The 27522-nt window shown below is 42.5% G+C and overlaps 4 protein-coding genes and 1 non-coding gene across 6 annotated transcripts in view; 2 read left to right on the top strand and 3 right to left on the bottom strand.

The window, feature by feature from the left end:
* Positions 1-2437: 2437 nt before the first annotated feature.
* Positions 2438-27522, bottom strand: part of LOC146987151 (RNA-binding protein 38-like) — a 212487-nt gene continuing 187402 nt past the window's right edge. Inside the window, exon 5 of the mRNA XM_085776221.1 lies at positions 2438-2455. The gene's annotated coding sequence lies outside the window, so the exon portion shown is untranslated. The remainder of the gene's footprint in view (positions 2456-27522) is intronic.
* rpn1 (ribophorin I) lies at positions 8377-13921 on the bottom strand. Its single transcript, XM_085776178.1, has 10 exons — positions 13546-13921; positions 12769-12833; positions 11824-12130; positions 11511-11720; positions 11228-11420; positions 10943-11042; positions 10700-10838; positions 9911-10030; positions 9496-9741; positions 8377-9373 (listed from the first exon to the last, which is right to left on the bottom strand). Exons 1-10 carry the CDS (start codon positions 13783-13785, stop codon positions 9191-9193), a joined length of 1803 nt encoding a protein of 600 aa, XP_085632304.1. The 5' UTR covers positions 13786-13921; the 3' UTR covers positions 8377-9190.
* Positions 14351-14423, top strand: trnaf-gaa (transfer RNA phenylalanine (anticodon GAA)). The gene has a single exon. It is a non-coding gene; the product is annotated as a tRNA-Phe (tRNA).
* On the top strand, positions 17695-23160 carry LOC146987154 (ras-related protein rab7). The gene is made up of 6 exons (XM_085776180.1): positions 17695-18046; positions 19859-19921; positions 20098-20224; positions 20844-21062; positions 21215-21343; positions 21501-23160. Exons 2-6 carry the CDS (start codon positions 19869-19871, stop codon positions 21594-21596), a joined length of 624 nt encoding a protein of 207 aa, XP_085632306.1. The 5' UTR covers positions 17695-18046; positions 19859-19868; the 3' UTR covers positions 21597-23160.
* On the bottom strand, positions 23162-26547 carry hmces (5-hydroxymethylcytosine binding, ES cell specific). Of its 2 annotated transcripts, XR_015035837.1 has the most exons (7): positions 26312-26547; positions 24691-24834; positions 24371-24598; positions 23910-24064; positions 23626-23818; positions 23235-23511; positions 23162-23192 (listed from the first exon to the last, which is right to left on the bottom strand). XR_015035837.1 is itself a non-coding variant. In XM_085776179.1 (6 exons), exons 1-6 carry the CDS (start codon positions 26498-26500, stop codon positions 23320-23322), a joined length of 1101 nt encoding a protein of 366 aa, XP_085632305.1. In that variant the 5' UTR covers positions 26501-26547; the 3' UTR covers positions 23162-23319. The 2 variants fall into 2 exon arrangements, 1 of the variants encoding a protein (XP_085632305.1); XM_085776179.1 differs by having other exon boundaries at positions 23162-23511.

A 27522-nucleotide genomic window follows, 5' to 3' on the forward strand; every position in this document is an offset into this window, starting at 1 on the left:
CAAAAAAGAAAGAAAGAAAAGAAAAGAAAAGGCAGAAAGAGAAAAAGAAACGAAGTCTGACTGAATTAATAACATTTGTTTCAGTGTTTAAAATCACCAGAGCAGAGATGTGAGGGCTGGAAATATCGATATTTGGCACAACATGGTTGTTCACGGAAACACTGGTTAAGTTGACACTGTTAACGAGGAGGCGAAACACTGGGATTGTCCAAAATTAAAAAATTAAAAAATCTGACTCAAACCTACACGTACAGATGTTTAGATTTTTTTTTAAATACATTTCATTGTGTGGATAGAAAAGATGGCGGAAAAGCTTTCTTCAAAAACAGCATGAATAGTGTAACTTCTGTAGCTATTATTGACGTTTACAACAGTATTTTATTTATTATTAAAATAATTAGATTACGCAAGCACTTGAGTCAGCATTTACAGCCTTTGAAATTACTAGTTACAAGAATCTAATTAGTTTGAAATGATGACAGTGTGGTCTTTGTGATCTGTCTTTCAGATTATGTTATCAATCAGGTTCAAAGCAGATGGTCAAATAAATAATGAAGTGTTTTACACATTTTATGTTGCTGGTTTTATTGAAGCCACTGCCCGGTAGGAATATGACAACCAGCACGTTTAGACTGTCATCATCATCTATATTATTTTTATTCTTCTTAAAAACTGATAATCTGTATCAGTGAATCAAATTCACAACAGTATTGCTTAATATTATATTTGTGTCCACTTGCACTTGTTTTGTTAATCAATTTTCTGTATGTTCTGCACGAGACTGTGTGCGTGCGCGCGTGTATAGACTATGTGTGTGTGTGCGCACAGTTTTAGTCAGGGACGATATTATATGCACACTGCATTAGATGCCAGGGCCCTTCTCCTTCTGATTATTACCAGGGGTAATATTTCATCGGCACCACGCAATCTTTGTTCTCTGTGAAGATAATAAATGGCCTAATCGTTATCAGCAAACTGCTGGGGGTGTCAGCACCGACCGAGGCTGGAAGCGGGGTCCAAAGTGCTGCTGAATAAATTGGTGTTCCTTATCTCTCACTCCCAGATTATCGCCGCCTTTTCAAACTTGCACAACAAATACATTCAATGCATCTAATGCATCATTTGTGGGGGGGTGAGTACGGGCGGGGGGAGAGATCCCGCAGGTTGATAGAGACAGATAGGCGCAGGGAATGAGAAATATTTACACGTTTTACGCGCTGCAGCGGTGCAGCCAATATAGGCTCCTATTTGGCACTGGAGGGAGTCTCCTGGCCAGACCACTGGTACACACACACACTTTACATATCAATACAAGCTATATTAAACATATATCACTGTGATGTGATGCCTATCTGTCTGATTAGTCCCATTTACTGCTCCAGGATACAGATGAAGCCATTTTTAAATGTAGGCCGCCTTTTTTGGGGGGGGAACTCATGTGCTGTGATATAGCCTAAAATTAAAAAAAGAAGAAAGAAAGAAAAATCACAGTTACCCATTTACAAACTTATACAACTTTCAGCTGGTTAGGATGTGTGTTTTTTTTAAAGTATGATTTTAATAACTTTTAGATTATCTGTGTAACTTAACTGCAGAAAATCAGAGATAAGCTCAATTTTCAGTTCGTGTGTATTGTCCATGTTGAAAGTGTTTCCCTCCTAATAAACGCATCGAAACATGACACCATTATCTCCAGTTTCTCAGCAGAATAAACCGCTTTAACACGCACCGTTAGTTTCCTGTGATTTGCTCTGGTCCGGTCAGTCTAGGCCTCACGTCGCAGGCCCGTCTTATCATAACAACAGACTGCTGTGGCATTTGATCCGACGGGCTGTGTCAGCTATAATTTAGTGCACAGAGCAGCTACTAAAATTTTATAATTGATGTCAGGCCGGTGCAGTTTAATTTAACGAACAAGCCGAGCAAACGAGCGTGTGTGCCCCCACCCCCCACCACCACCAACCCCCTCATCCACCTTCCTACTTCACTGACCTTTTCCTATATGTCTGCAAAAATTGAATTTATAAATTCAACAGGCCCAAACAGGTTTAATGACGCCACGGGACAAAGGTGGCAGGGAGGGAAAATGGTTGTACGTCCATAATCAAGCAGCAGATATAATGCAGTATTTATGAGTGACACTTATGAGAAAAAAGAAAACATTTTCCATCACACACATACACACATAGTATACATACACGTAGGCTACACACAGTCACACACACAACACACGCGCGCGCGCACACACTCCCCTTTTAATACCGTGGCATCTCCACCGGCCCCGGTGCTCTGATGGTCTCCTAGACAACCGAGATAACGGTGCAGCAGTTTTCCATATCGGTCCCGGAGTCTATTATAGCTCGGGATTAGCTCTCTTTCCGAAAAGGTCATATACAAAGTCACCAAACCTGCTTTTTTTCCACCCTACGTGAGCCCCCCCCCTCTCCTCCTCCTCCTGCTCCTTCTCTCTACACTACAGAGTGCACATCATAAACATGCATGCGCTGTTTCATTTAATACCATTAGACTAATAGCACTCAGCGCCTTTCCTGTGCTAAAAAACACTAGTAATATCAATGAGCGTCTTTCCAAAGGGTTTCCAGGAGCCCTGCAGTCTCCCCAGGACCCAGAGCGAGGCTTTCACTCTGCAGGAGAGGCGCACTACTGAGTGAAGGGGGGAAATGTGCTGTTATGTAGCGACCCCTAGCGAGCAGGAGCCGCAGTAGCACCGACAGAGCTGCAGCAGCCCTGTGTGAATGTGTGTGTGCATGAGGGTCTCTGAAGGCTTTAGTAACTAAGAAACAGTAATAATGAAGCAGCCCTGAGAGGGAGGGAGGCGAAGTGCACAGCTGGAATGTTCCAGCTGTGATTCCCAGTGGCTGGACAGGAAGTTAGAGGAGCTCTGACAGGAAGTGAGTCCTCAGCACCGGGCAGAGAGAGAGAGAGGGAGATGTTTCCTGTTGGCCCTCCACACATGTTTAGACGCCTCGATTATTCGCAGTGCCTCCCCTCCTCTTTCTGGGTTCACGTCACACACACACACACACCCAACGCCAGCACATACCAGTCCACAAAAAAAAAAAAAAAATGCTTTTAACAGCGTCCGTCCGTGCTCACTCACAGGATTTAAATGATCTGAAAGGCTATTCCAGTAGTTGGTGTGTACGCAGGGGCAGGATTGTGTCACAGGATGCAGATGTCACCACATAAAGTGAAACTTCCTGCCCATCAAAGCAGCCAGTGCCACTTTAATGGACTGGCAATCTGCTAGAACCACAAACACAAAAAAGCCCATAGTATGGGGTTCATCATGGAAATAACCAAGGCAAAGAAAAATTCAAGAGGGAGAGATGGCAAGAGGAGAGAGAGCAAGTAGAGAGGGAGAGATTGTAGGTGGAGATGTGATGGAGCGATATGTGGATTGCAGGAGGAAAAATCTCTTTGTCTCTCCTGAGCTCAGTGGACAATCAAAGTTTCCTATCAGCTCTGGAGTAGGGGAAATTGGCTGCCCTGGGAAGGAGAGGGCCACTCTCACAGCCAATGGGAAGTGCCCCTGTCACTCTAATCAGGTCCGACAGAGAAAGTAGGAAATGTGTGTGTGTGTGTGTGTGTGTGTGTGTCTGTATGTGTGTGTGTACACGCTCAGAGGAGAGTGCTTTTTTAACAGAGAGCAGCTTTGTTTTACTCGCCTTCATGTGATCCAAGACGATACAAAGTCTGAAGTATAGTGTTAGACCTTCATCTGCTGCTTATCCTCTGCACTGAGGGACATATATGAGCCACGCGGGTGCATTTTCTTTTCTTTTTTTTTGCTTTTTTTTTGGCAAAAACTTGCCCTGAGAGGCATGACCATCGGTGCTTTGATGGAGCGCCATGTGGCAGAGATCAGTGGGTCTTAGTGGGAGCTGTGGACAGTTGCACACAAGAGCAGCAAGGGAAGAGGATTACTGTCTCATCGATACAAATCCATACGGAGAGAGAGGTTGACATCAATATGCACAGATATAGGCAGAGCAGGGGCAGAGTGTGCGTGTGATGTAAACATCCACACGACACGAGCACGACAGTGGACTTTGATGCTCGCCCTTCTCTTTATGCCGTCCGTCTTTCCGTCCCCCCACCTCCTCCGTGCCAGACAAGAATGCGTCTCTCTGCACCCAGGGCCCAATCCCTCCGTTTGAAGTCCCATCAGCATCTCTGCTCTCTCCCTACGCTGTCCTCCCCTTCCTTCCATCTGTCCGTCCGTCTGACCGTCTTATCTGTCAGCCCCCCCCCCCCCGCTCCTCTCCGCCTCCTGCAGCTGCAAGCGGCGAAGGGGGGGAACCACAGACGCCTTCATTGTCCTCCTCTTCCTCGCCCTCACGCGTCCGCACACCGGCCTGATCACACCTGCCACCTGCACAGGACGCAGCGGGGTCCCGGGACCTGAGCCCTCGAGGCTTTCATCCACCACCTCACCTTGCCGCCCCTTCTCCCCCGCCCCTCTCCCCTCTCCCCTCCCTCCAGAGCATCTCGTCCTGGCACCCTGTCATTGAGGAATGGCCGGGGCAGAGAGGGACACAGAGCTGCTGTTGTAAAGATATGTGTTTTAAGCAGAGCCAGAGGGAATCAGTGCAGGTGAGGCGTGTGTGTACGTGTGCGCGCTTGAGGCCGAGTTTTGAGTTTAGATTCGCCTCATATTTCTTCTTTTCGATGACATCCTTTTATGGCTGGGTAGCAGGATTGACTCGAATGAATGAATGTACGTTGTGAGGAACGTGGACCTGAGTGAGTGTGTGTGTGTGTGTGTGTGTGTGTGTGTGTGTGTGTGTGCGCGCATAATAACATGCTGACAGTGAGGGTGGTGGCTCTGTCTCAGTGATTTATGAGAGTGTGCTGTGAAGGGTCTTCTAAGCAGGATATTGTTCCCTGACTGGTGACTTCTGCCTCTCTCTTTGTGTGTGTGTGACTGTGTGTGTGTATTTTAGAGCAAGAAAGATTAAGAGGAAGAGCGCTGCAGGTGAGCCCTCAATGTAATCAATCACCACCACGTCACAAGGCCCCGGGGCTTGGTGGATTACCCCTTCAACTGATACCTAGTTTGACTCCACGTTTTTTTTGCATATTCATTATTTTTCTGGCAGATAAAGAAAGAACATCCTCTGCATCATAACTATACTTCAGGAAAGGAAGATAATAATCAACTTCATGCCTGAAATGGAGGGGGGAGAAGGGGGAGGGAAGGAGGGAGGGGGGTATCATGACAGCTCAACCACATGGCCCAACCAGTCCCAACACCCTGCACATACCCCACCATCCACCTCAAACACACACACGGTTTGCCACATCAGGATACAGTGCTGCACATGAATTCCGGTTTAAACAGTATTCTGCTCGGTTCACGCCAACAGATCAACCGCAGTTGTTCTTGCGACCGGTAGTCGCACACCCTCGGCCCGAGAGCGGGGGGCTGGAACTGAAGAGGCTGAACGGCCTCCAATACCACACAACAAGACAGTGACAATGTCTTAGCAGTGATACAGCAGCAGCCACTTAGGGGAAGCAAATGCAAGAGATAAACTGATGAAGGGATGATAAAGTGCTAAAGGTCCAGTCACATTGATACAGGTGATAGTCCTGTAGTGTGATAACTGGAGAACAGCAGCATTCAAACACACATTCAAGGAGCACACCTGTACCTGTACAGTACCTGCCTACACACCTAATCATGTGGGAGCAATGCAACGCTTAAAATCCTACAGATACAGGTCAAATAGGTCAGATCAAATCAGGAAATTGTTGAGAAACATGTTTTTTTTATGCACGACAGTCTGTAGACTTATAAAAAAATCTCCAGTGAGAAGCAGTTGTGTGAGAAAGGAGCTAATAAAAAGGCCACGATAATAAAGATAACGACTCTTTACTGATGTGGTGAGCAGAAACAAACCTCAGAATGAACATTTTTAACTTGAAGGTGGAGGAGCTTAAAGGGATAGTTCAACATTTTGGTAATTTGGCCCATTGCCATAATCCCTATAGTCTTAGCAGTAGTTTCGTTACCTTTAATTGTCGGCGCAAGCTATTTTTAGAATGGCAGAGCAGAGCCGTGAGCTGCTCAGAACTACGCTACAGAGGCTGATGGGATTTCTTGGTTTCCCTCATCAAACTCATCAAATACACAATCCAACAACTCCAAAACTCTCTCGTGGACAAGTTGTGACCTGCACATTCACCACGCCGTGAGGTAATAACATAATGTTACGAGACAGAGTTGTTTTCGAGGTAAATGCAGAGACTGCTTGCTGAAAAACTGCCCCGACGGGAACATGCATCAGCGATTTTGCACGAATTTACCTCTAAAACAACTATGTCTCGTAATGTTCAGTTGCTATTGAACTATCCCTTTAAACAGCAGAACATCACGTCAAGTTCCTGTCGGTCAGTAAGAGAGATTTGAAGCTGCACTCGAGACAGACTCATCAAAACTGCGTGGTTGGAGATGGAAACAGTGTAGCCTGGTCTGATTAGAGTGGATTAATGATGGGAAGGTCAGAGGTTAATGTTAACATGAACCTATGGACCAAACCTGCCTCGTACCAACAGTTCAGGCTGCTGCTGCTGCTGGTGTTATGCAGTGGAGACTGTTTTCTGGGGTCACTTTGGGTTCATTAATACTACGGTAATCAATTATTGTTTGAATACCATAGACTATCTGAGTATTGTTGATGACCACGTGCATCACGATATGATCTCAATTTACCATCTACTAATGGCTACGTCTGGTATAATAAAGCACTGTGCTACAAAGCAACGGTCTTTTCAAACCAGTTTCATGATTGTGGAAATGAAAGCGAACTTCAGTCGTCTTCTCAATCACCAGATCTGCATCCAGTGGAACATCTTTGGGATGTGGTAGATCAGGAGATTGGCAGCATCAGTGTGCAGCTGACAGATCCACAGAAATGATGTGATGCTATCATGTGAACATGGTGCGGAGTCTCAGAGATCTTGTTGAATGTTGTTGAAGACATGAAGAACTGAGGCTCTATTGAGAACAAAGGGAAGTGCTGTGTGACTGTTTATGCTGTTGTCATTTTAAAGGATCCGTTAAAATTAAGCAGTCAATGATAAACAGGCCTATTTTGGGGGATGTATTGACACTCAAAGCTCAAGGGATTACACATACTATATGGAGGCGTTACGTTGTTTGGCTGCTTTGCATTTCACCCAAATTAATCAATTTAAGGGCAATAACCAAATACTAACACAGTGTATTCTGACACACTGGGGATGTGGTCAAAGTGATAAAAGCTTAAATAAATATTTTAAACATCTGTCTTAAGACTTTTTAACATCTGTATTATTAACTTCTTTCTGACATATATTTCTTGTAAACAAAATAACTTTAAAAAGTCTGTTAAAATGTGGATTTGGGGATGGAGAGCTGAATCTTTGACAATTTTTGATTGAAGAAAAAGTATTTCCAATTGTATCAATTCATTTTCAGAAACATTTAAAGGTCTGATTCAGTTTGATCAAATCCACACGTTTCCCACTCCCGAGTTAATCTCTCCATCTTGCCAGTCTAAGATTGAAACTTGCAGACGTGAGCTCAGTGGTTTTGTCGACTCAGTCGGTTGTGTTGCGGTGGACGTGTGCAGTGGGCAGCGGCGGCGGTCCGCCAGCTGCGCCCCACTGTGAGAATGAGACTGAACGGCTCTGCGCTGCTCCAAGTCTCCTCGAGTACAAACACACAAACAAAAAAAAAAGTCATTGTGTGGTCTTTCACCAGCACTGAGCATCAGCGCTAACAGACATTGTCTTTGCTTTCCCCCTGCTGTGTATTTTCAGAATGATTATTGTATAGCACATACAATATGTTAACATTATCATTGTGAGGCGAACGGGGCCTGTTATTATGGAGCAGGAAATGACCTGCCAGGACCCCTGGTGACCTCAGAGGGAAAGCGATGACCTCAGACTGACCCCTGTGTTTGTCCTCAGCTCAGACTGTAATTGAGGCAGGTCGGCTGGTGATAGGTGGGGTTACTCTGAAACAAGGAATGCAACAATGTGCTGGAAATTCCCCTCCGAGGTGCCAGTTTTAAAAGGGACACCAGTCACGGCTGCTTATTTTTTATTTTGGGGGGTGTTAGGATGACATTGTTAATTTTTTTATCTGTGTTTGTCAGCAGAGTATTCAGTGGTATTGACAAAGAGTCTCAATGCAGGGTGGTATCGTTGATGAGAGAGGGTGGAAAAAAAGCCTCCAATATAATTATGTTTTTTTTTTTACACAAGTGCGCCCTCTTGTGATTAACTGAGGGTACTGCTTCTCCAAATGAACTGATAACACCAGACCATGCAGCCACCTTTCTGAATAACCATTCAAAATGATGAGTTTCTCCATATTTTATTTCAAATTCAACAACTTTCCATAATCATTGCCCATTTCGCAAACATTTGTGTCCCATTTCTCATGTCTTTTCTCACATACAACCAAATCTCATGTATTCACTAATCTCATGGTAAAAAAAAAGAAAAAGAAAAATACCACTTACAAAACAAAGTCATACAAAATATAGAAAATATGACCAAGGAACATCAAAAACAAGCATTTCAGGTGACACAGAATCAGAGCTTCAATTTTTTTTTTTTGTCAAATATAAACATCAGTCAGGGCTGAGTAGAAAATAAGTTGTAAGTGCAGAAGATAGCCAAGATTGGAAAAGGTCATCACCCTCATCCTTAAGAGCTAGAGATGATTCAATCTTAGATCACGGCATATGTGAGTAAAGACATGAGACTGAAAACACTTGGGCCCCTCGGCTGTTAATTAAAAAAAAAAAAAAAATCCCATAACCGTACACATTTAGGAATGGAAAACAAAAGTAGAGTCCAGATTTGAAAATGAAGAGTCAAGTCAGAGCAGAGTGTGACAGAGTGAAGTTCATCAAAGTCAAAATCAAACAAAAAAACGTTGTGATGAAGCTGCTGTAGAGCTGAACATGCAGTGACCTTAAGTTTATCACAAGGCACAAAGGCACAAGTGTTTGGATAAACCTTCACTACTGTAGGATGAGACGTTAATAGTCCATGTCAAGGATGGTAAAAAAAAAAAAAGGTTTATGCAATGGGTCACATTTCTTTTTAATTCTCATACATACAGACAGTCGGTTGTATGTTGTGTTTTTTGTGTGGCAGGAGTAGTTTAGAGGGCGTCCAGCAAACTGTCGATGCGGCTGACGAGCTCTTGCCTCCTGCTGGTCAGAGTCTTATCGCTCTCGATGTAAGCCTCCTTCTTGACCTTACCCGCCACCAGACGCTCCGCCTCCAGGCAGGAACGACACACCAGCTCCTTCACCTGGCCGTCCAGCTTCTGCACCTCTCCGACCTGACCACACGGGAGGAGGAGGAGGAGGAGGAGGAGGAGGAGGAGGAGGAGAAAAGGTAAAACTCACTGCACACACGCATTTTTATTCAAGACATAATATATCAAACAAGCATCTCTCTCACCTTATCGGCCAAGTCGGAGCCCTCGGCTTTGAGGCGGGCCTGCAGGGAGCTGATTTCATTGGTGAGGGTGCGATGGTCCGCCTCGAGCGTCTTCCGGCCGCTGTTGAGCGCGCCGGTGTCGCGAGACTGCTTGTAACGGTTGACCACATCGTCCATGTGTCTGTACAGACCCAGACGCTTGTTAACCAGAGTCAGCACCTGCTCCGTGATGGAGGCCACCTTCATACGAACCTCGGCAGCAGGGTCCTGAACAAAGAGGATGTACATGTAAACACTTAAAACACTTAAAACACATTCATTAAAGTAGTAAAAAGAAACAAATTAGGATAAATATGTTCAGGAAAAGCAGCTGGGAAAAGGATCAAGATCCAAACAGAAACCAGGATTTGGTTTGAACACATGAACGCCATCTTACCTTTGTGATGGCAAAGTCGAGGCGAACGTAGATGATGACGGTGAAGAAGAGGATGTAGAAGGCCCCTACGACCAACAGAGGCTCCTGCAGCATCAGGATCTTATTGAAGTTATAGTGAACCTGAGCACAGGGGAAGAAGTATATCAATATGGGTCTGAGGACCTGTTCATAGTTCATGCTGTGTGATTCTAGTGAGGTTGACATTTTCACATCACTTTAGCTTAAAAAAGAAGAAGAAAAAACCTCCTTCAGTTCATTGCAGGAGTGTAAGCACTGATAATAAGAAACAGTTTCCCCCCAAACTGAAACATACACCGACGGCCATTTGAGACGGCTTCAGATCTAATTTGTAGTGTCGATACAATCTGTTCCAAAATTTGTGCTTGTCCGGATCAAACATGTAAGGATATTAGTCTGACTCAGTGTGTGCTGCGCAAATTTGTAAAGCCCTTTAGGAAATTACTACTATAATTATTTATTCATCAAGTATAAAAAAAACAAACATCCTCTAATCTTTGCTGGTTACAGCTTCTCAGATTTTATTGTGAGAACCCAGTCAAGCTATGTAGGTAATACTAACATTAGTATTAGTCGACTTTAGTCCAGTATATAACCGGACAGCTTTTCAGAATAAAACCAAGAGCCTGCTAAAATCTGTGAAGAAAACTGACGCTAAAATTTCTTTGTGTCTGGAGATGCACACATATAATAAACCACATTTTGATAAACTTCTACAGAGAAATCTAGCTGCACTAAATTCACATGGACTGTCGTCATCATTCATCTTACCACAACGTCCTGAATGTGGTGCTCCACCAGGTTGTTCTTGGTGGCGACCAGCACAGGTCGGCCAAAAGTGTCCAGGTATGTATAGTGCAGCTGGTTTGGCATACGGTCAATTTTGTAAGGTGTGTCCACATGGATGTTTCTGATTGGAAAAGGAAGAAGGGGAAAAATGGGGAGTGGGGAATTATTGTCAACTGCTGTAGATATAAAACACAACCTGATATAGAGCTCCTCATAAACACTGACCTGGCGCCCTCTGGCAGGATGATCCTCACAGTCAGGGAGTCGATCACCTGGTCGTCATACACATGGTCAACTAGTCTCATCTTCAGTGCATATTGGTCACCTAGGAGATAAAAAGATGTAACACATTAGCAACACAACCTGGGATTTGAGATCAGTCCCTAAATCAAGAAGGATTTGTTTGCTCATGTCAAGTGTCCACTCCACCCAGGTGACACTAGAAAACGTAACCTAACCCAGGAATCTCAAGTGTTATCCTTTTGTTTGGCTTATCGTCCATCAACTCACCCAGGGTGTAGAGGTACTCGTAGCTTGGCAGATTATAACCGATGATGTAGTGGGTCTTCCAGCCTCCAAACAAGGGGAAGCGAGGCCTGACTTCCACCTCCACGGAGTCATCCAGAACCTGGAGGTGGGAGGTGGAGATGTTCCCGATCTCATCTCTGTAGTAGACATCCTGGGCCGAGGCGGGAAGGATGGTCTGTTGAAGAGAGAAAAGACGTATATTCAGCATCATTATAGAAAAAGAAAAACCAAGTCAGACAACATGGTTTGTGTTTTATAGAAAGACCTTGAAGGATTTGACGGATGAGATGCCGCTGTCTGACTGACGCTGGTAATCGTAACGGGAGAAGGGGCCCTTCAGTACGGCCCCGGTGTGCCTCAGGTCGATGGTCTCTTCGACAGCGATGTTGCCCCAGTGAGACACCTCAATGGTGCGAGTGATGCTGCTGATGGTGAGGAAGGGTGAGTTGTTTTCATAATGGATCTTCAGTGTATCCTGAAACAACAGAAAACACACACACGCAACATAAGGTTTATTTTTCCCCAGCCACTTCTTCACAGTTTCATTTGAAGATTGTGAAATCAGGTCGGAGCTGTACCTCACTGAATGGGGACACGTCACGGAAAGGTCCGTACTCGATGATCTCGTCGGCCTTGGTGGGGTTGCCCAGCTTGGTGTAGCTCTCGACGGTCTTGGAGGCCAGGCGGACGCGTGTGGTCTGGCTGCGGGTGGGGTACGGCGAGTACAGGTAGTGGTTTCCCTGAAATACCACCAGCTGGCGCTCGGCCTGGGTGATCTGTGTGGGGAAGGGCTTCAGGACGTGGCTGAAGGTCATCTCCACCTTCACTTTCAGCTGAGCACCGGCTGCCAGGCTGGAGGGAAGCTGCACTTTGTAAAAGTCACCACTGTTTGAAAACAGATGACAGAGAGGAGCATGGGTTATTTTTAACACTACATGGGACATTTACTTTTATTAACGGAGGAAGTGGCTATAGCACTAAATCCTTATTTATATTAATATCAAACAATTGGTCAAGCATGATTTTGTAACAAAATTAATTTGCTTTTAAATACAAAGCCACAGAAGTGATGTAAAGCTATTTGACAGGAAGGTTTGTGTTGTGAGATCTGATCCATTAACAATGGATAACAACAGATTTATGTGTTAATTTTTTAATAAATAATATCCAATGTTATGGATAAATGAGAGGGAACTTTGAAAATAATTCCCTTTACACAAATTTAAAATACAACCAGTTCAATTAGCTTGTAACACCAAAAAAAAAGATGATACAAATGCATTGCTTTAACTTGATGTGTTATCCCACTGAAACAAACAGTGGGATAGCAATGTGTTTGTTTGTGTTTTCAATAAATAATATCCAAGGTTAAGGATAAATGAGAGGGAAGACTTAAAATAATTGTACGCAAATTTAAAATACAATCCGTTCAATACTCTTGTGACACACTAATAAAAAAAAAACATGATACAAATGCATTGCTAGACCTCACTGTTTCCATACATTTTAGATAGATCTCTCACCTTTGGCCCTGGATTGTTGTCTGCTGGAGTTCAAGTATGCCATCCTCCTCCTCATCACCCTTCACCTGAGAAAACATGTGTGCTGCTGTTAGAGCAAATACGTGCGCAAAATGAGTGAATGCTTCACAATCCAATACATAACACACCCCTGATGTAAAAATATGTAGCTCGTTGTTGTGCAGAAACAAACAGAAGATTGCTACATGTCATTCATAAGGGAAGGGGGGCAGGCCTGCGCAGTCAGACACGGAAGTGAGCTGCCCAGCGCATACGTGTCATTCAGCCACTGAGAGAGCGTGCAGCGCTGCGGAAGTTAACGATTCCTCCTTACTCACATCCACACACAGCCATTCAAAATGAATCAAGTCTTATTAAAGATGTTCTGTACATGCATTTCTGCTCACAACAACTGAGCTGATGAGAAAACATTGCACTTCACAGACAGTATACACGTCTCCAGATAATAACGTTACCTCCCTCTGATTATCGGTGGCTTTTTTACCTCCAGAGCCCCGCAGTCAATCACACCGTTGATAGCTCAGATTTAATGCATTCAATATGCACGTTGTAACATTTCATGGCAGCGTGTATATAACAACAGCTGCGCCTTTGCTGTTGTCACTTCAAAGCACAGCAATTAAACGTAGAGAGCTGCAGGATTTAGCAAAAGCTAAGGAGCGTCTAGCCCAGCTAACAGGCTACAACAGGCTAGCGGGCTACAAGCAACAAGAGTTAGCGGCGTTGTTGTTTCGATTCACGGGTGTTTTATTTGCTCACCGAGGCTCCAATGTAAGCCAGGTTAGGGGCCAGGTCCGCCTCCACCGCCAGTACGAAGCTCTGAGCGGCGGAGTGTCCCTGGTTGGACAGCACGATCTCGGCGGTGATCTTAGCCAGATGAGTGCTCAGGTCCACTGTCCTCTTCACATCCTCGTTCACCAAACCGTCCGCCGAGACTTGAGCGCCCAGGGCGGCTACAAGCAGCAGGCATGCGGCGAGAAGCGGCGCCTTCAGAGCCATGGTTTTTGTTTTTTGTAAAAAAAAAAAAAAAAAGAAATGAAGAACTGAAATACCGGGATAAAGGCGGAAAGACTGAGGGGAAATGTAGAGCAGCGAAGAAAGGCCGCCGTGCCGCTCTACATCAGAAAAGGATGACGCCTCATTCGGTACGACGCGATGACGTCACGGCGCGCTCATATTACGTGCCGTGCGTCTGCCGTCTGGTCTGGTCGGAAACAAACGACTGTGAAACCGCTGGACAGAAATGCATGACAATTTTTTTCCACAGATTTAAAACAAAACGGGTTTACACAACAAGTTCAGCGTTGTATTGCTACGTTGTGTTTAATGTTTTACCGTCTGAGTAGGAATTGTTGGTGGTAGTAGTGTCAATGACCTTTCCTGGCCTCATGGTGGCACCCGTGTCATAATACCGTCAATATCGATGACATGGACCCGTGCTGGCCTGGCCTGGCAGTGGCACCCGTGGCAGTCCGTCGTTGGCAGTGGCACGCAATAAATCGATTCATCGTCATCTTCTTCAGTACATATACAGTGCTTTCATGTACATATAGCATGGCATCTCGCCGAAATAGCTCAGTTGGGAGAGCGTTAGACTGAAGATCTAAAGGTCCCTGGTTCGATCCCGGGTTTCGGCAGTGTGGTATAGCTTTTTTTTTTTCTTTTTCTTTTTTTTATTACAGTATAGCAGAAGTAAGCGATCCGGTCGTTTAGGCTAACTTCTTGTCAGCCGATGGAGTTAGCAGTTCCCGCCCTCGTTCCTACGTGCACACGCAGAGAGGACCGCCCCTTTATGCCGTTCCCTCTCCTCATTGGATGAAGGTTGTAGGACACAAGGAAAGTTTTCTCCTCGGCTTGACTGACAGACCCGTGTTTCGGACCAAACACTCTATATAAGTGATTGCTGTCAGAAGATATAACTATTTAAGACTTATATTAACACAAACATTCATTATTATTAATTATTTTTATTATTAGGTATTTTTACATTAGGGTTACCTCACAGTCAGTCAGTCAAGTTCTAGCCCAGAGGTCTTAAACCTTGATTTGGCTGAGAGCTAGGGGGCTGCAAGCTACTCATGTTATCTATTAAAACACTCAACTGATATCCAAACAAGTCAAATGAATAATATAGTTTGATAAGACATCAAATATCGATGTGCAAAACTCACTCCTTCTTCTCTTTTTTTTTCTTTTTTACCAAAACATCTGCAACTCAGATTCAACATATCAGTGTCATGATAGTTGGCAGCACATCTAATGGTACATAACAAACTAAAATAGTTAATTTGACACCCCATTATCTTTATAAACAAATCTTGTGCTAAAAAAATATATCACTGCATGTCACCTACAGTAGGCTGTGTCTGACATAAATGAATTTGATTGGGAAACTCATTGGGACTGACAGCTGACAAATAAGCCAACATGACCGTCAGGTTCTTCTCAGTCACACAGCACATGTACAATGTCTGTACTGAAAATACTTTGTCTGGTTTGATTTCTACCAGGGACACTGGTCATGGGTTAAAGGTAGAGTAAGCAATTCTAATCTGATAGACTTTGTTGACATACAGTGACTATTTCTTCATGGCCTGCTCGCTATCTATTGTATTTGTGTTGAAAATCTGTTGTTCCTACACTATAGACTCAGAAGTCGCTGCAGAACGCCCACTGAGTGGCAAAAAGAGTGACAGAGCCGCCAAAATGTAAAATCGATGCTGGTGGATCATTGTCGAGTCCTTCTGACATCAATTCGTTTTGATAGCTACTACATATTTTATCGGGTTTCGCTGTGTCTACCGCTATCCTTCGCCACGTTGAAGGAGGTTTGTTTTGCCACTAAGTTCAAATGAACGGGACGTGTCCCGGGGAAAATGATGTACCCTCTATTCGTTTTTTTTTTTTTTTTTTTAAATAGTGGTAACATAGCATGCAGTGTTGAATTGTTTTATTGAGTTATGTGAAATAGTATCCTCTTCCATGCCATTTAGGATGCTCTGGATTCCAGCAGGGTATTGTTGCCTTGGCAAGGCTTGTCCAAGAATTAGGGCTGTATTTGTTTGTTTATCTCTAGCATCGTATTTGTCAGTCTATCTAGCATCTTATAGGCTACTCCATGTTTTATCGGTCGTTGTCACTAATAGCAGTGAGGGGTTGCCCTCAAAAATAAAAGGGGGCTGGAATATGGATTAAGGTGATGGATTGTATTTTATGTGCAGGGTTAGGGTTAGCTGACAATCATGTGTAAATGAGATGCGGTGCTAAACAAAAAACACTCGATGGTAAGATACAGTTGAGTCCATAAGATGTGGGCCTAGTTAGGAACATAGTTGAATAGATTAATTTTACATAAAAGAAAATAAAAATGGAAAAAAGAAAGAACACAATCAAAGTCATCGATACATTTCCCACAGTGATTATCATCAAATTCCCAAATAGTAGCCTATTACAAACTCATCCCTGAACAGCTGAGTAAACTGGCTCCCAGGGATCAGCTGCCCAGATACTGGGGCTGCAGACCAGATGTGCAGAGTGAACTGTGACATGACAAGACAATAACTCTGCTTAGGATGGCACCACTGGCAGGACAGCAAAGATGGCTGACAAGGACCAGAGAGTGAAGCAGTGTGGCACCAATCACAGCAGCAAGGGAAAATGGGAATAGGTCACATTATTCTGGCCAAACTACACCATGCTCACATATTACCAGCAACAGGCCCAGATCACTATTGATATGACATGATCATCAAATTAGCAGCTTTTGTTTTGTTTTTAATTACAGCAACATTATTTTTAATGGTGGAATGATAATAACGAAGTGGAACTGAGGGCTGTGTGTGTGCGCGCATGCTTTTTACATCTGTGCTTTTGCTCTGCTCAGTGTTTGTTGTCTACTGTACGCTGTCCTCGTCTATATTTTATAAATGTTTTTATGACTCACTTTATTGTTTGCATGTATTATGTACCTCCTTCCTCTTATATTCTGTTTTAGGATGACATTGTAACGTCTGTTCAGGGACTACAGATGAAGAATAGCCCTTTTTGGCTAACTCTGGCACATCTACAGTAAATGTTTAATGGTGTACACTGTCCCTGCTAAATAAACTAATGAATAATAATTTAAAAAAATTGTAATTAAAACACACACACACACACACACACATATAGCCTACCATGTACTGTGAATAAATAACTTAAACTTTTAGGAGCGCAAGCCGAAAATCTATGGGCACATACTGTAAATTGTCTTTCAAAGCAAATATTCACATTTCCTTTACATTCATGATCCTCACAGACATTGGACTGCCACCTGTCATGACAGATACCTGATCGCCCCTTCCATACCCAGTATTTAAAAAAACAAACAAACAAAACAAACAACAAATTTACTAGTTGCACATGAACATGCAAGTAGATAAAAAATTTAGATACATGGCTTATTTTTAGCTTTTGCTGCCAGCTCAGGCTTGCATTTTCTTTGTTTAGCTACAGTAGGCCTGCCCAAATTGCGTAGAAATCCGTCAAATTGTTTTTTCCAATCTTTTTTTTTTTGTTCGACTTTGCCGCCGTATCGTTGTCTATTACAAAAAACTTGTAAAACTATGATTGCTCTGTTAATAGCCTAACAAGTATTCTATCCAATGTGCACCTGGCAATAAAAAGAATATTAAAAAAAAAAAGTAGGCTAGATGAAAAATGTACTTGCACTGTCTCAAATCTTAGGGGCAAAATCAATGATGCCCCCCATGTAGGGACAGTCTGTAGCCCTGATATAATCGGTTACAGATTTGTTTGTGTGACTTCTCGGGGTCCTGTGTGTGCAACCAGGCGTGTCCTGCGCGTGACGTCAGCGCTCACCAACAGAGCTTGTTTTGGAGGAAGTGGACGGAGCTCGAGCTGTTAGCAGTTAGCTGTTAGCACGGCGGCTTGACGGGGGAAAAAGGCGAAGCGTCAACAGGGGGAAACAAACGGTGGCGACACGGACCGTCGTACGGAATCAACGCTTCTGTTAACACGAAAAGGGCGAGACGAGACGGGCTCGACAGTGTCAGTGTTGAATCTGAAGGGTAGAGTTAGCTGCGAGTCGAGCTGTCTGAGATAATTTAGCTGTCGACGCTCAGGACGTGTTGTTTTGTCCACGGCAGCTGTTAGCCTGTTAGCTAACTTAGCCTGCGCTGTTAGCTGACGCTCCCAACCCGAGGCAGAGGAAAAGTCCACTTTTGAGATTTTTTTTTTACACCACAGGATCGTCGCCCAGGTTGGTTTGTAGTGACTTCAAGTTGTTTTGTTTGGTTTTGTCTTTACTAACCATATACGTTAACGATATAGTTGTCGTTAACGTAGTTTCACGTTTGTTAATAACACCCTGCACAGCTAAATGTTAGCTTAGATAAAGAAGTACCACTGTGCAGCGAGGATATACGGTATTTATAACGATACGTTTTGAAAAGATTTTGTATTTCATGACAATGCTGTCTTTCCTAGTGCTTTCTTTACGTTTGCTCATCAGCGACATTAGCTTTTGATCTCCAGATGTAAGGCTCTCATTCTCCTTAGCTAGCCCCTTTTTGCAAGTGTTATTTTTTTATATCTGTATGTGATCGTTAGCTAAAAATGTCGAGACAGGATTTTCTATATAGCAATTTTTCGACCTATATATCAGAGGTTAACGAATTGATCTGGCTCATGGATTTTGCCGGTAAGTGTGGTGAATCTAACTATTGTGGTCGCTGTGCTAATCATGCTTGCCAAGTCATGGTTCCGTTAGTCCTGTGTTTTTAAACCATGTGATCAGTCCCTGACACAGTGTCATGGGGTGCAGATTATGAGAGCCGCACCGATAGCCTTTATGCCACTTTTGCCTCTCAATAGCACTGATAGATCTTCAACCAGTGGCTTTTTGTTCACTTAAGGGCTTGTACATGTTAGGCGATGTGTGGAAAAGACTGTTTTTTCCCTGTAATGCTTTCTCCGAGGTCTAACTTTTACTGAAATGATGATTTAAAGCCTTTCGGTAATAGCGTTTGGACTTTGGTCATTACAGCTGTATGAGTTGGTTTATAATTACAAAGCCCCACTCAGCCAAAGTCAGAATCGCTTTGTGATGTCTTGAGTGTTTGATCAGACGCGGATTTTTTTTTTTTTAGCCCCAAACTATTCAGTGCTGAGATTATTAACTCTCAAAATCTGAATGCAGTTTCAAGTGTTTTGCATTGATGAAAGATTACTGTGTAGAGGCAATGGAAAAGTTACGGGGATGAACTGTCTGAGAGAGGTTTTGATAATGGATCATGGATCATTTTAAATGAAGGAAATATAATTAGTCAAATGGGGGAAGGAGATATAGGATTAGAAGAGGAAGAGTTGAGGGTAGCTGAGACCTTTTTGCTTTGCTGCATCTTAAAAATATATTTAAAAAAAAATCTTGGTCAAGGTGATAATTAAATCACCTTGACCCTGCAATGTGTAATCATTAACACAGGTCAGTATGTTGTAATATATTTAACAGAGTTTTCCATTTTATGATGCATCATGTAATGTCCATCTTTATAGATCTACAAGATTTGTCGCTCAGTAATAAAACAACAACGTTTTTTCCCCATTGAATGATTTGCAGAAGCATACATATCGTGTCCTTACAGTAAAACAATAGCGACCAGCTGGCGTGGCAAAAATAGCAGATGCCAGATCAGTTCAACAAACCCAGCACAGCATTGTTCCACATGTTTTGCACAAAAAAAAGTCATGCATTGTTTGCCAATAGAATGGCGTGTAATGTCTCATGGTACAGCAGAGTGCAGTATATTGTTATAATCCTATCACTGTATTTATTTCTTTGTTTGCGAGATGTGGGAAACTCTGATATTGCAGACATCGTACATTCCTAAAATGTGTCCTTTTAGTCGGAGTGAGTTCTGAGATTCCCACAGTCCTCATCATCTTTCAGTGACAGCTGTTGGTCCATATCAAGAGGGATGTAATCAGGGCAAGGCTGTACCCATCCTCAGCATTACTGTGCTCCTATCAGGACCTTTTGAATCCCCTGTAATCTACGTTTTTGTCTTTACAGCTGTGGCACAATGACATCAAGGAAGAAAGTACTACTCAAAGTGATCATCCTTGGAGACTCTGGGTGAGTGATCAAAGCTTAAGAAGACTCTTTGGTTCAGACATTGTATCTTATCTGAGAGCAGCAATATACTCATTGTGCTTCACCAATCAGTTAATCACAGTGACATTTCACATTTGGCTTGTTTCCATCCAGTGTATGGTTTGATTATTGTCTTGTGATTTTTTTTTTCTCTCTAGAGTTGGGAAGACCTCATTGATGAACCAGTATGTGAATAAGAAGTTCAGTAACCAGTACAAAGCAACAATAGGCGCCGATTTCCTGACAAAAGAAGTCATGGTTGATGACAGACTTGTCACAATGCAGGTAATGAGGAAATAATTGTCAGAGTGCAAAAAGGCTAATAAACTGTTGTGATGCGAAAACAACAACATGCTGATTCTAATTACTCGTAGTATTAATGGACTAGCAAATGTTTGAATGGTTTACCACTGAGAAAATTCATCATGTCTCTGAGTTTTCTGTGAAAATTGTTTATTCAAGCATAGCCTCGAGGTTACTTGGTATTACTAATGGCTTCCCACAAAAGGCTTTGGCATTCATCGAACAAAGAGATCTCTTAGGCTCCACCAGCATTTATCTTTGGATGTTTATTTTCATGACCTCAGTCATGTAGTATTTAACTAATCCAGTAATTTTGATAAACATAGGATAACGCATCAGTTTTTATACTGTTACTTTGGGTTACAGCTACGTTTTTTTACTGTACACACAGACTATTAAGACAATAGACTGAGTTTTATTTTCCTAATTAAGACAGCAACATTAACAGTGATGTCAGATTTACAAATTATTTTAAAGCTGCAGCAAAACTATATTATGGAAATGTGGTTAATTAGATTATTTTGTGCATGTAAATAACACCCTAACCCCAAGTCTTCTTAGATGCTCACTTTTCGTCTTTCTGTCTCTGTTTGCATCCTAGATTTGGGACACAGCAGGTCAGGAGAGATTCCAGTCCTTAGGCGTTGCGTTCTACCGTGGCGCAGACTGCTGCGTCCTGGTGTTTGACGTGACAGCACCCAACACCTTCAAGACTCTAGACAGCTGGAGGGACGAGTTCTTGATCCAGGCCAGCCCCCGAGACCCTGAGAATTTCCCCTTTGTGGTTCTGGGCAACAAGATCGACTTGGAGAACAGACAGGTTGGTCCAGATGAGTGGGCTCCACTCTTTTTTTCTTTCTTTTTTTTCTAGGAAATATATGGTTGTTGTTATTTGACTTGGAATAATTCTCTAATTAGCTTGGATGAGCGTCTGGTGTTTCTGAGTGTAACCTCAGCTCTTTGGTGTTCCAGGTAACAACCAAGCGAGCACAGGCTTGGTGTCAGAGCAAGAACAACATCCCATATTTCGAAACCAGCGCCAAGGAGGCAATCAATGTGGAACAGGCCTTCCAGACTATTGCACGCAATGCTCTTAAACAGGTAACGGGAAGCCAACAAGAAATTCTGATAGGCAGCCTGACCCGGTGTCCTCAGGGTTGTGAAATAAATAACATTTTTCTGAACACATCCGTTGTCATGGAAGCAGGGTGATGAAGGGCCAGCATCTCACTCAACTATATTATTTGTCTGCTTTCAGGAGACTGAAGTGGAGTTGTACAACGAGTTCCCTGAGCCGATAAAACTGGACAGGAACGAGCGAGCCAAGCCGTCAGCAGAGACCTGCAGCTGCTGAGGACACTGAGGATCATCTGGGGGGAACGTGGGGGTGGGGGGTACACAACCCTGTCTTGCCTTGTCTATATATCCCTAAAACCCTTTCCCATGGCCCACTGTGTTAATCCCTAAAGCCCAATAAACAAGCAGCATCCCACTCATAGAGTATACTACTACACACACACACAGACATGCTGCGCTCACCTCTTTATGTAAACAAAACACACACATTTTCTATAAAATAAAGAGTCTCCTAGCCCAAAGAACACCTGAAGGAAACATGGCATTTACTTGTATGATGCTTATTACTTCCCAGTGTTTCTCCATGTTCTTTTTCATAGCGGTGGTGGTTTGGGCTAATCTCGTTTTTTTCAGTTCCATGTACAATCGTGCTGCTTTCACACCCAATTTTGCTTTTATTTGGATACTTCCAGTGGTAAATCAAAGCATTATCTCTTTACATGTTTGTGTTTATGAGTAAAATTGGACAAACTATTGTTTTGTTGTTTTTTTTCTCTTCTTTTTTTAAATTTTTTAATCAGTATCTTACGCAGTGGTGGTTGTTTACTTTCTTTCACAGCCCACCACTGTTGCATGAAAAGAGGAAACACTGCTCCCCCCATTTTACTCATTTGTGTTGTGGCTTAAATTTGTTTCACAGTTAAAAAAAAATGTGTACCCTAGTTTCACATTACCTCATGCAACCTTTAAAAAAGAAATTCTGACACATAAACAGGGAGTCAGAACTGAATTAGTGAAAAGAGCAAAATGTGTGAAGGTGCACGTGTGGATCATATTAGTATGCTGTCTGCTGGTTGGTGTTAATTGGCACAGAACTGAAAATCCAGTTGAATGAAAAGGCCATCGGAAAGAGTGTACGGATTTTTTTTTTTCCTTTATAATCAATAACTGAAGACTCAGCCATCTCATTTTGGAGCCATTAAACATGCAGTTGTAGCTCCTGTTGGTATGAATTCAGCCTCAGTTGATAGAAGTGCTGTTCCTAGCATAATGTTGCTGCTCCTTTATTGGAGAAATGAAGGTTCATCTTGATTGCCATTTTTCCTTGATACAACATTTGACACGGGAATGAACCAAATCAAGACGGCCATGTCATTCTACCTGACAGACCTGGAGATGAGAGAGATCTTTCTCAATATCACTCAGAACAGAGTACTATTAGCTAGTACACTTCTTTTTACTGTCAACTATTGCAAGACATTTGCAAACCTCTCAATCATTGTGTGGGGAAGGCAAAAAAAAAGTTGTGCTGTAAATCTCCATATCTGACTCTGCCAGTTGCTTGTGTTGGCGAACAGTTTAAGTGCTTGATATTTCTTTTAACCGATCAGATTTTTAACTGTCTGTTCGTATTATGTTAAAACTTTGAAATGCATTATAGATTACAAGATAGCATACATACTGTAACTTTGAAAAGAGAAAAAAAAATGTGTGGGGGAGGGTGGGAGTACTGGCATTCATCATTATTATATTATTAATATGATAAATGCATAGCATCTACATTGTTTCAAAATGTCTGCGTTTCAAGTAATAAGGGTAATAAAAATCTTGAATAAAGCAAACTGTCTTTATTTCTTACATTTATTGATGAAATCTGCAACTATTAAGATATTTCATGACATATACAAGCAAAAACCTGAACATACAGTATTTGTTTCATGACTATAAACACAGGTAGGTGTAATAAATAAGGCCTAAATGATCTTCAAAAATCCCTATCTTCATGAGGTTCTTGGTTTCTTACTGGCTCCCTGAAGCCACTGCTGAAGAGCTCCTGTAGACTTGCGCTTGGACATTTGGTTGTTTTCACGCTCTTCTTTACTCTCGCATGTTCTGGACTCCTTCCTCTTTGACGGCGAACCGTTCATCAGCCAGCTCATCATCTTCTTGCTGCTGGCTGTGGGCTTGGGCTCCTGGGGGGTCAAGAGTCAGATTTGTCAGCTGAAACCTCTCTATCTGCCAAACTGTAGCTGCTGCTAGATCTTCCAAAAAAAGAAAGAAGAAAGAAATCACAGTAAATCAGATACCTTTTTGCTGCCAAGATCCACTGGCTGAAGGCACTCTGCAGAGTTGTTGCGTGAGTTGTTGACCAGCGAAGAAACAGGATGATAAGTTAAAATGTTTTTAGACTGGAGCAGTTTCATGGCATCTAGAGATTTCACCTCCCCAAAGTTCAGCCACCGTCTCACTTCTTCATCTCCATCCAGGACTGCTGGCATCCTGAAGAGTAAAAAATTGAAATGAACATGCAATTTTAGTTTCAATTTTACAAACAAATGAAATAAGTGTTTTCTCGCCAGCTGCACTCTACCTGTCATGGATGTCATGGATGTTTGCGGAAGCATTCACAGTGATTATACTGTAAGAGTAAAGGGGCTCCCCGCCATCTGGAGGAGTCCAGCAGTCAAACAGTCCGGCCATAGTCAGCAACTTCCATCCAGTCCATTCACCTGCTGCTCCTTCCCCCTGGATAACACACCACAAAGAGCACAAGAGTCTGATCAGTGGTATTTTGTGACTTTCCAGTCAACAATCTTGACACTAACATTAAAATGAAACCAGGTGCTGCTGGTATATTGCATAAAAGTGCCAGTGCTAAAGGAACACCTGGTGGACACATGCACATTTTTGCCTGAGCTCCTCTGGCACACAGGAAATTTTCAGCCATGGTTATTTCCCCCATAGCTGCATTCTCTATGGTTTTACTCCAAATGAAAGATCCATTATCAATTTTCATGGTGCTTATATTGTTATAGAAAACCCACTAAGAACCTCTTTCAAGTGCAGGGAGGCCTTCTCTGCAGGGCACGCTGTGTTTGAATTCTTCTTATTGCGAGCTGAGGCCGTGGGGTCAGCCTCATCCTCTGCTTTCTGACTGGATCCCTGGATCCCAGTTTGAGGGAAGTAGATGAAGAAAGGCTGCTTGTTTTTCTCCTGCTTCTTCCACTCATAAAAACCATCAGCCAGGATGACGCAGCGCTGCCCTTTAGTCATGGGATGCTGTGTGAAAAAGAAAAAGAAGTGATAAGATACCACAGCATGCAACACCTGCTGGTAAGAGGTAAACAGATTATCAGCCTGCAGCATCTCACCTTGTAGGATTTCTTCTCCAAAATATTCTCACTGCGACAGTTGCTGGTGCTGTAGTGCATCTTGCTGGGATCGTTCTCCTTAAACCAAGCAGGCACAAGACCCCAACGCATCGAGGCCAACACACACTCATCTGCAGGAGCATCCTGAGGACACACACAAGGAGTGGACACAACATCAGCATCTAGTAAAATGCACTGCAATACAGACCCATTAGCTTTCTGAGTTTTACCATGTTTACCATGTTCTAATGACTGTGACAGAGATGTACATATGAATGCCATTGATTATTTTAGCTAACAGGATAACTTGCTGTTGCACAAGTTTACCAAAAGTGAATTAACAAGAGCTAACATACCTTTACCGTGATTGAACAGCTTGATAATATTTACTATTTGGGTCATTCCATAGAAAAGTCTACTTTTGAAATATCAAAATGTCTTTTGTTTTTCTGACACTTAGGCCACATAATTATTTAACTGACGATAAATACACATAAAGGACAGCTTAATGATTTCATCACCGGTGTGACCTTACTATTTTACTTTATTTTTGTCAGTCGCTTCAGCACCTATGACCATTTCAGTATACGGTATGTATGTTATATGCAAGAGAAGTAACAGCTTTAAATAGAGTCCATCTGAACATCTGGAGTCACATATCGTCACTTCCTCATTGGCAACACCAGTGGCAATTTTAAAGAACAAAGCATTTTACTAAATGGCATCAAACCACATGTCACTCGTGGTGCACTGCAAGTTATTTTCCTTAATATTTTTTTGGCTTTTCACTAATAATAGAGTGGGTCATACCAGTGGCTTCAAGCAAAAGCTTCACATAAAATCATGAGATAAATTAGAAAACTGAAAAAAACTAAACAAAAAAACAACAACAGTGGATTTACAACATGCCCATCTTCATATCATATTCACCAGTAGAGAGTTTTGTAACACCTGTGACATAAATTCAGGGTACCACTACTTATATATATATATATTTTTTTTAACAATATGTATAGCATTTTTGGTTTTGTATGTCTTTTCCAGAATATAATTGATGGTTATATGCATACATTATTGCAGTTTAGTTTAGTTGTGCATGGAGAAACATTGTGCAGGAGAAGTGGAAGCCAAAAAGCGCTTATGAAAATACCTCCCCTATGTAAAAACAACAGCGGTGGTCTGCAACATGAAAAGATAATACAGAAATTCACAACATAAAAAGTAGGAGAAAAAAAATCAACATTTTACATGTGAAAGATAAAGGTTGACAGGCCCATAAGTGCTACAAATCTTTACTAAAGAATGATTTACATCATAAAAAATAGTTTCTGAGTTTAGTATACAACACTCACCTGCTTTTACAAGTGATTAAAAAACAAATATTGCCAAATTATGGCTCAATGATGATTAATTGTTCAAATAATATATAATTTTACCTCAAAAATGGGAATGCATGTGTTTTCAAAGCTTATAATATTTCTCTAAACTCTATGGACAGAAAACGCACGTCTCTGTAGATAGACCCATCCTTCAGATCTTTCTACAAAGGCTTTTACATAGTGTCTCTTGGTACTTAATGTGTTAGTATAGGTTTGGTACGGGAGGATCCGGCTCCTCTTACCTGGTCGAAGTGTCTCTGAGACAGCAGGACGGGACTCATGGACTGGGGGCTCTTGTTGTAGGAGGGCCGATACTTGTCTGCATCTCCATCTCTCCAGCGGGGCTGTCTCCTCCGCCCTGTCCGGTCTCTGTAGGAGCAGGCTCGGCTCACCTCGTCGGGAGCAAGTGTACAAGCCGTTCTTCCGCACATTTCACGACTTCAACGTGTTTTGTCGCACACACACACACTGGCAAAACGGTTCAGATATAGGTGGGAAAATAGCTCAATGAGGTTTCACAGAGTTAGCACGTTAGCTAAAAGTTATTTCAAGAAATGTTCTTCTTCGCTAGCTGCAAAGGTACCGTTTGAAAACACTGGCTTATTTACCTGTTATCCACAGCTGTATCTGTGTCGTGTAATTGCGCTTACTGTGTGTTGTTGTTAGTACAATGTGCGCGTGTGTGTTCAGTTATGTATGTGTGTTTTGGAGCGGGGATTTGCCTGGTGACCCCGTGACGTACAGAAGCCCCGCCCTCCTCTGCAGAGCGTGTTGCGTCACTGAGCCAAGATGGCGACAGAGCCGAGCGCAGCATCCGAAAGAAAAGTTAAAATAAAATGTTCAAATGTGCCACAATAAAAAAAAAAAACCTTTTTTTATTCGCTAGTGAAAGTTACCACAACGTACACTTAAAATACCACATTCAATGATATATTTGAGTGGCCGAACGCAAAATTATGGTCAAAAGTGGATAATTAAAAAACAAATCATTTTATGAAGATTACCCAGCTAACGTTACTTATGCATTCAACAAAAAAAACATGATCAGAGCGCTCTGAACATGATGAACTCCAAAAGGGAGTCGTCGAATATTACATACAGAGGCAACAGGGTAAAGATAAAGATGTGGGAAAAGTCTTGAATAGGCTGAGGTAACGTTACTCATTGGTCATGTGTAAAATTGTAAAAAATGTGTAAATTGTAGTGGAGAGAAGATCACCGGCGAATCACTCCTCTCTGTCCAGGACATAAAGGAAACGTTGCAACAGCAGGGCCATGAACTCCTCACCCTCTCTGCAGTAAGTTTATTCCAGATGTTGACAGAAATCTGCATCAAGGTAGGCTAACGTTACAAGAGCACAAAGCTGCTGAACACATCAGCCACCACAAGCTGCGAGACTTTTAATCAAAAACGTAACTTTTACTGATCTCCGATAAACAATTATTTTATTAC

This window comes from Trachurus japonicus, chromosome 5 (genome assembly GCF_045865225.1).
Source record: "Trachurus japonicus isolate A0001 chromosome 5, Traja_1.0".
Taxonomy (NCBI): domain Eukaryota; kingdom Metazoa; phylum Chordata; class Actinopteri; order Carangiformes; family Carangidae; genus Trachurus; species Trachurus japonicus.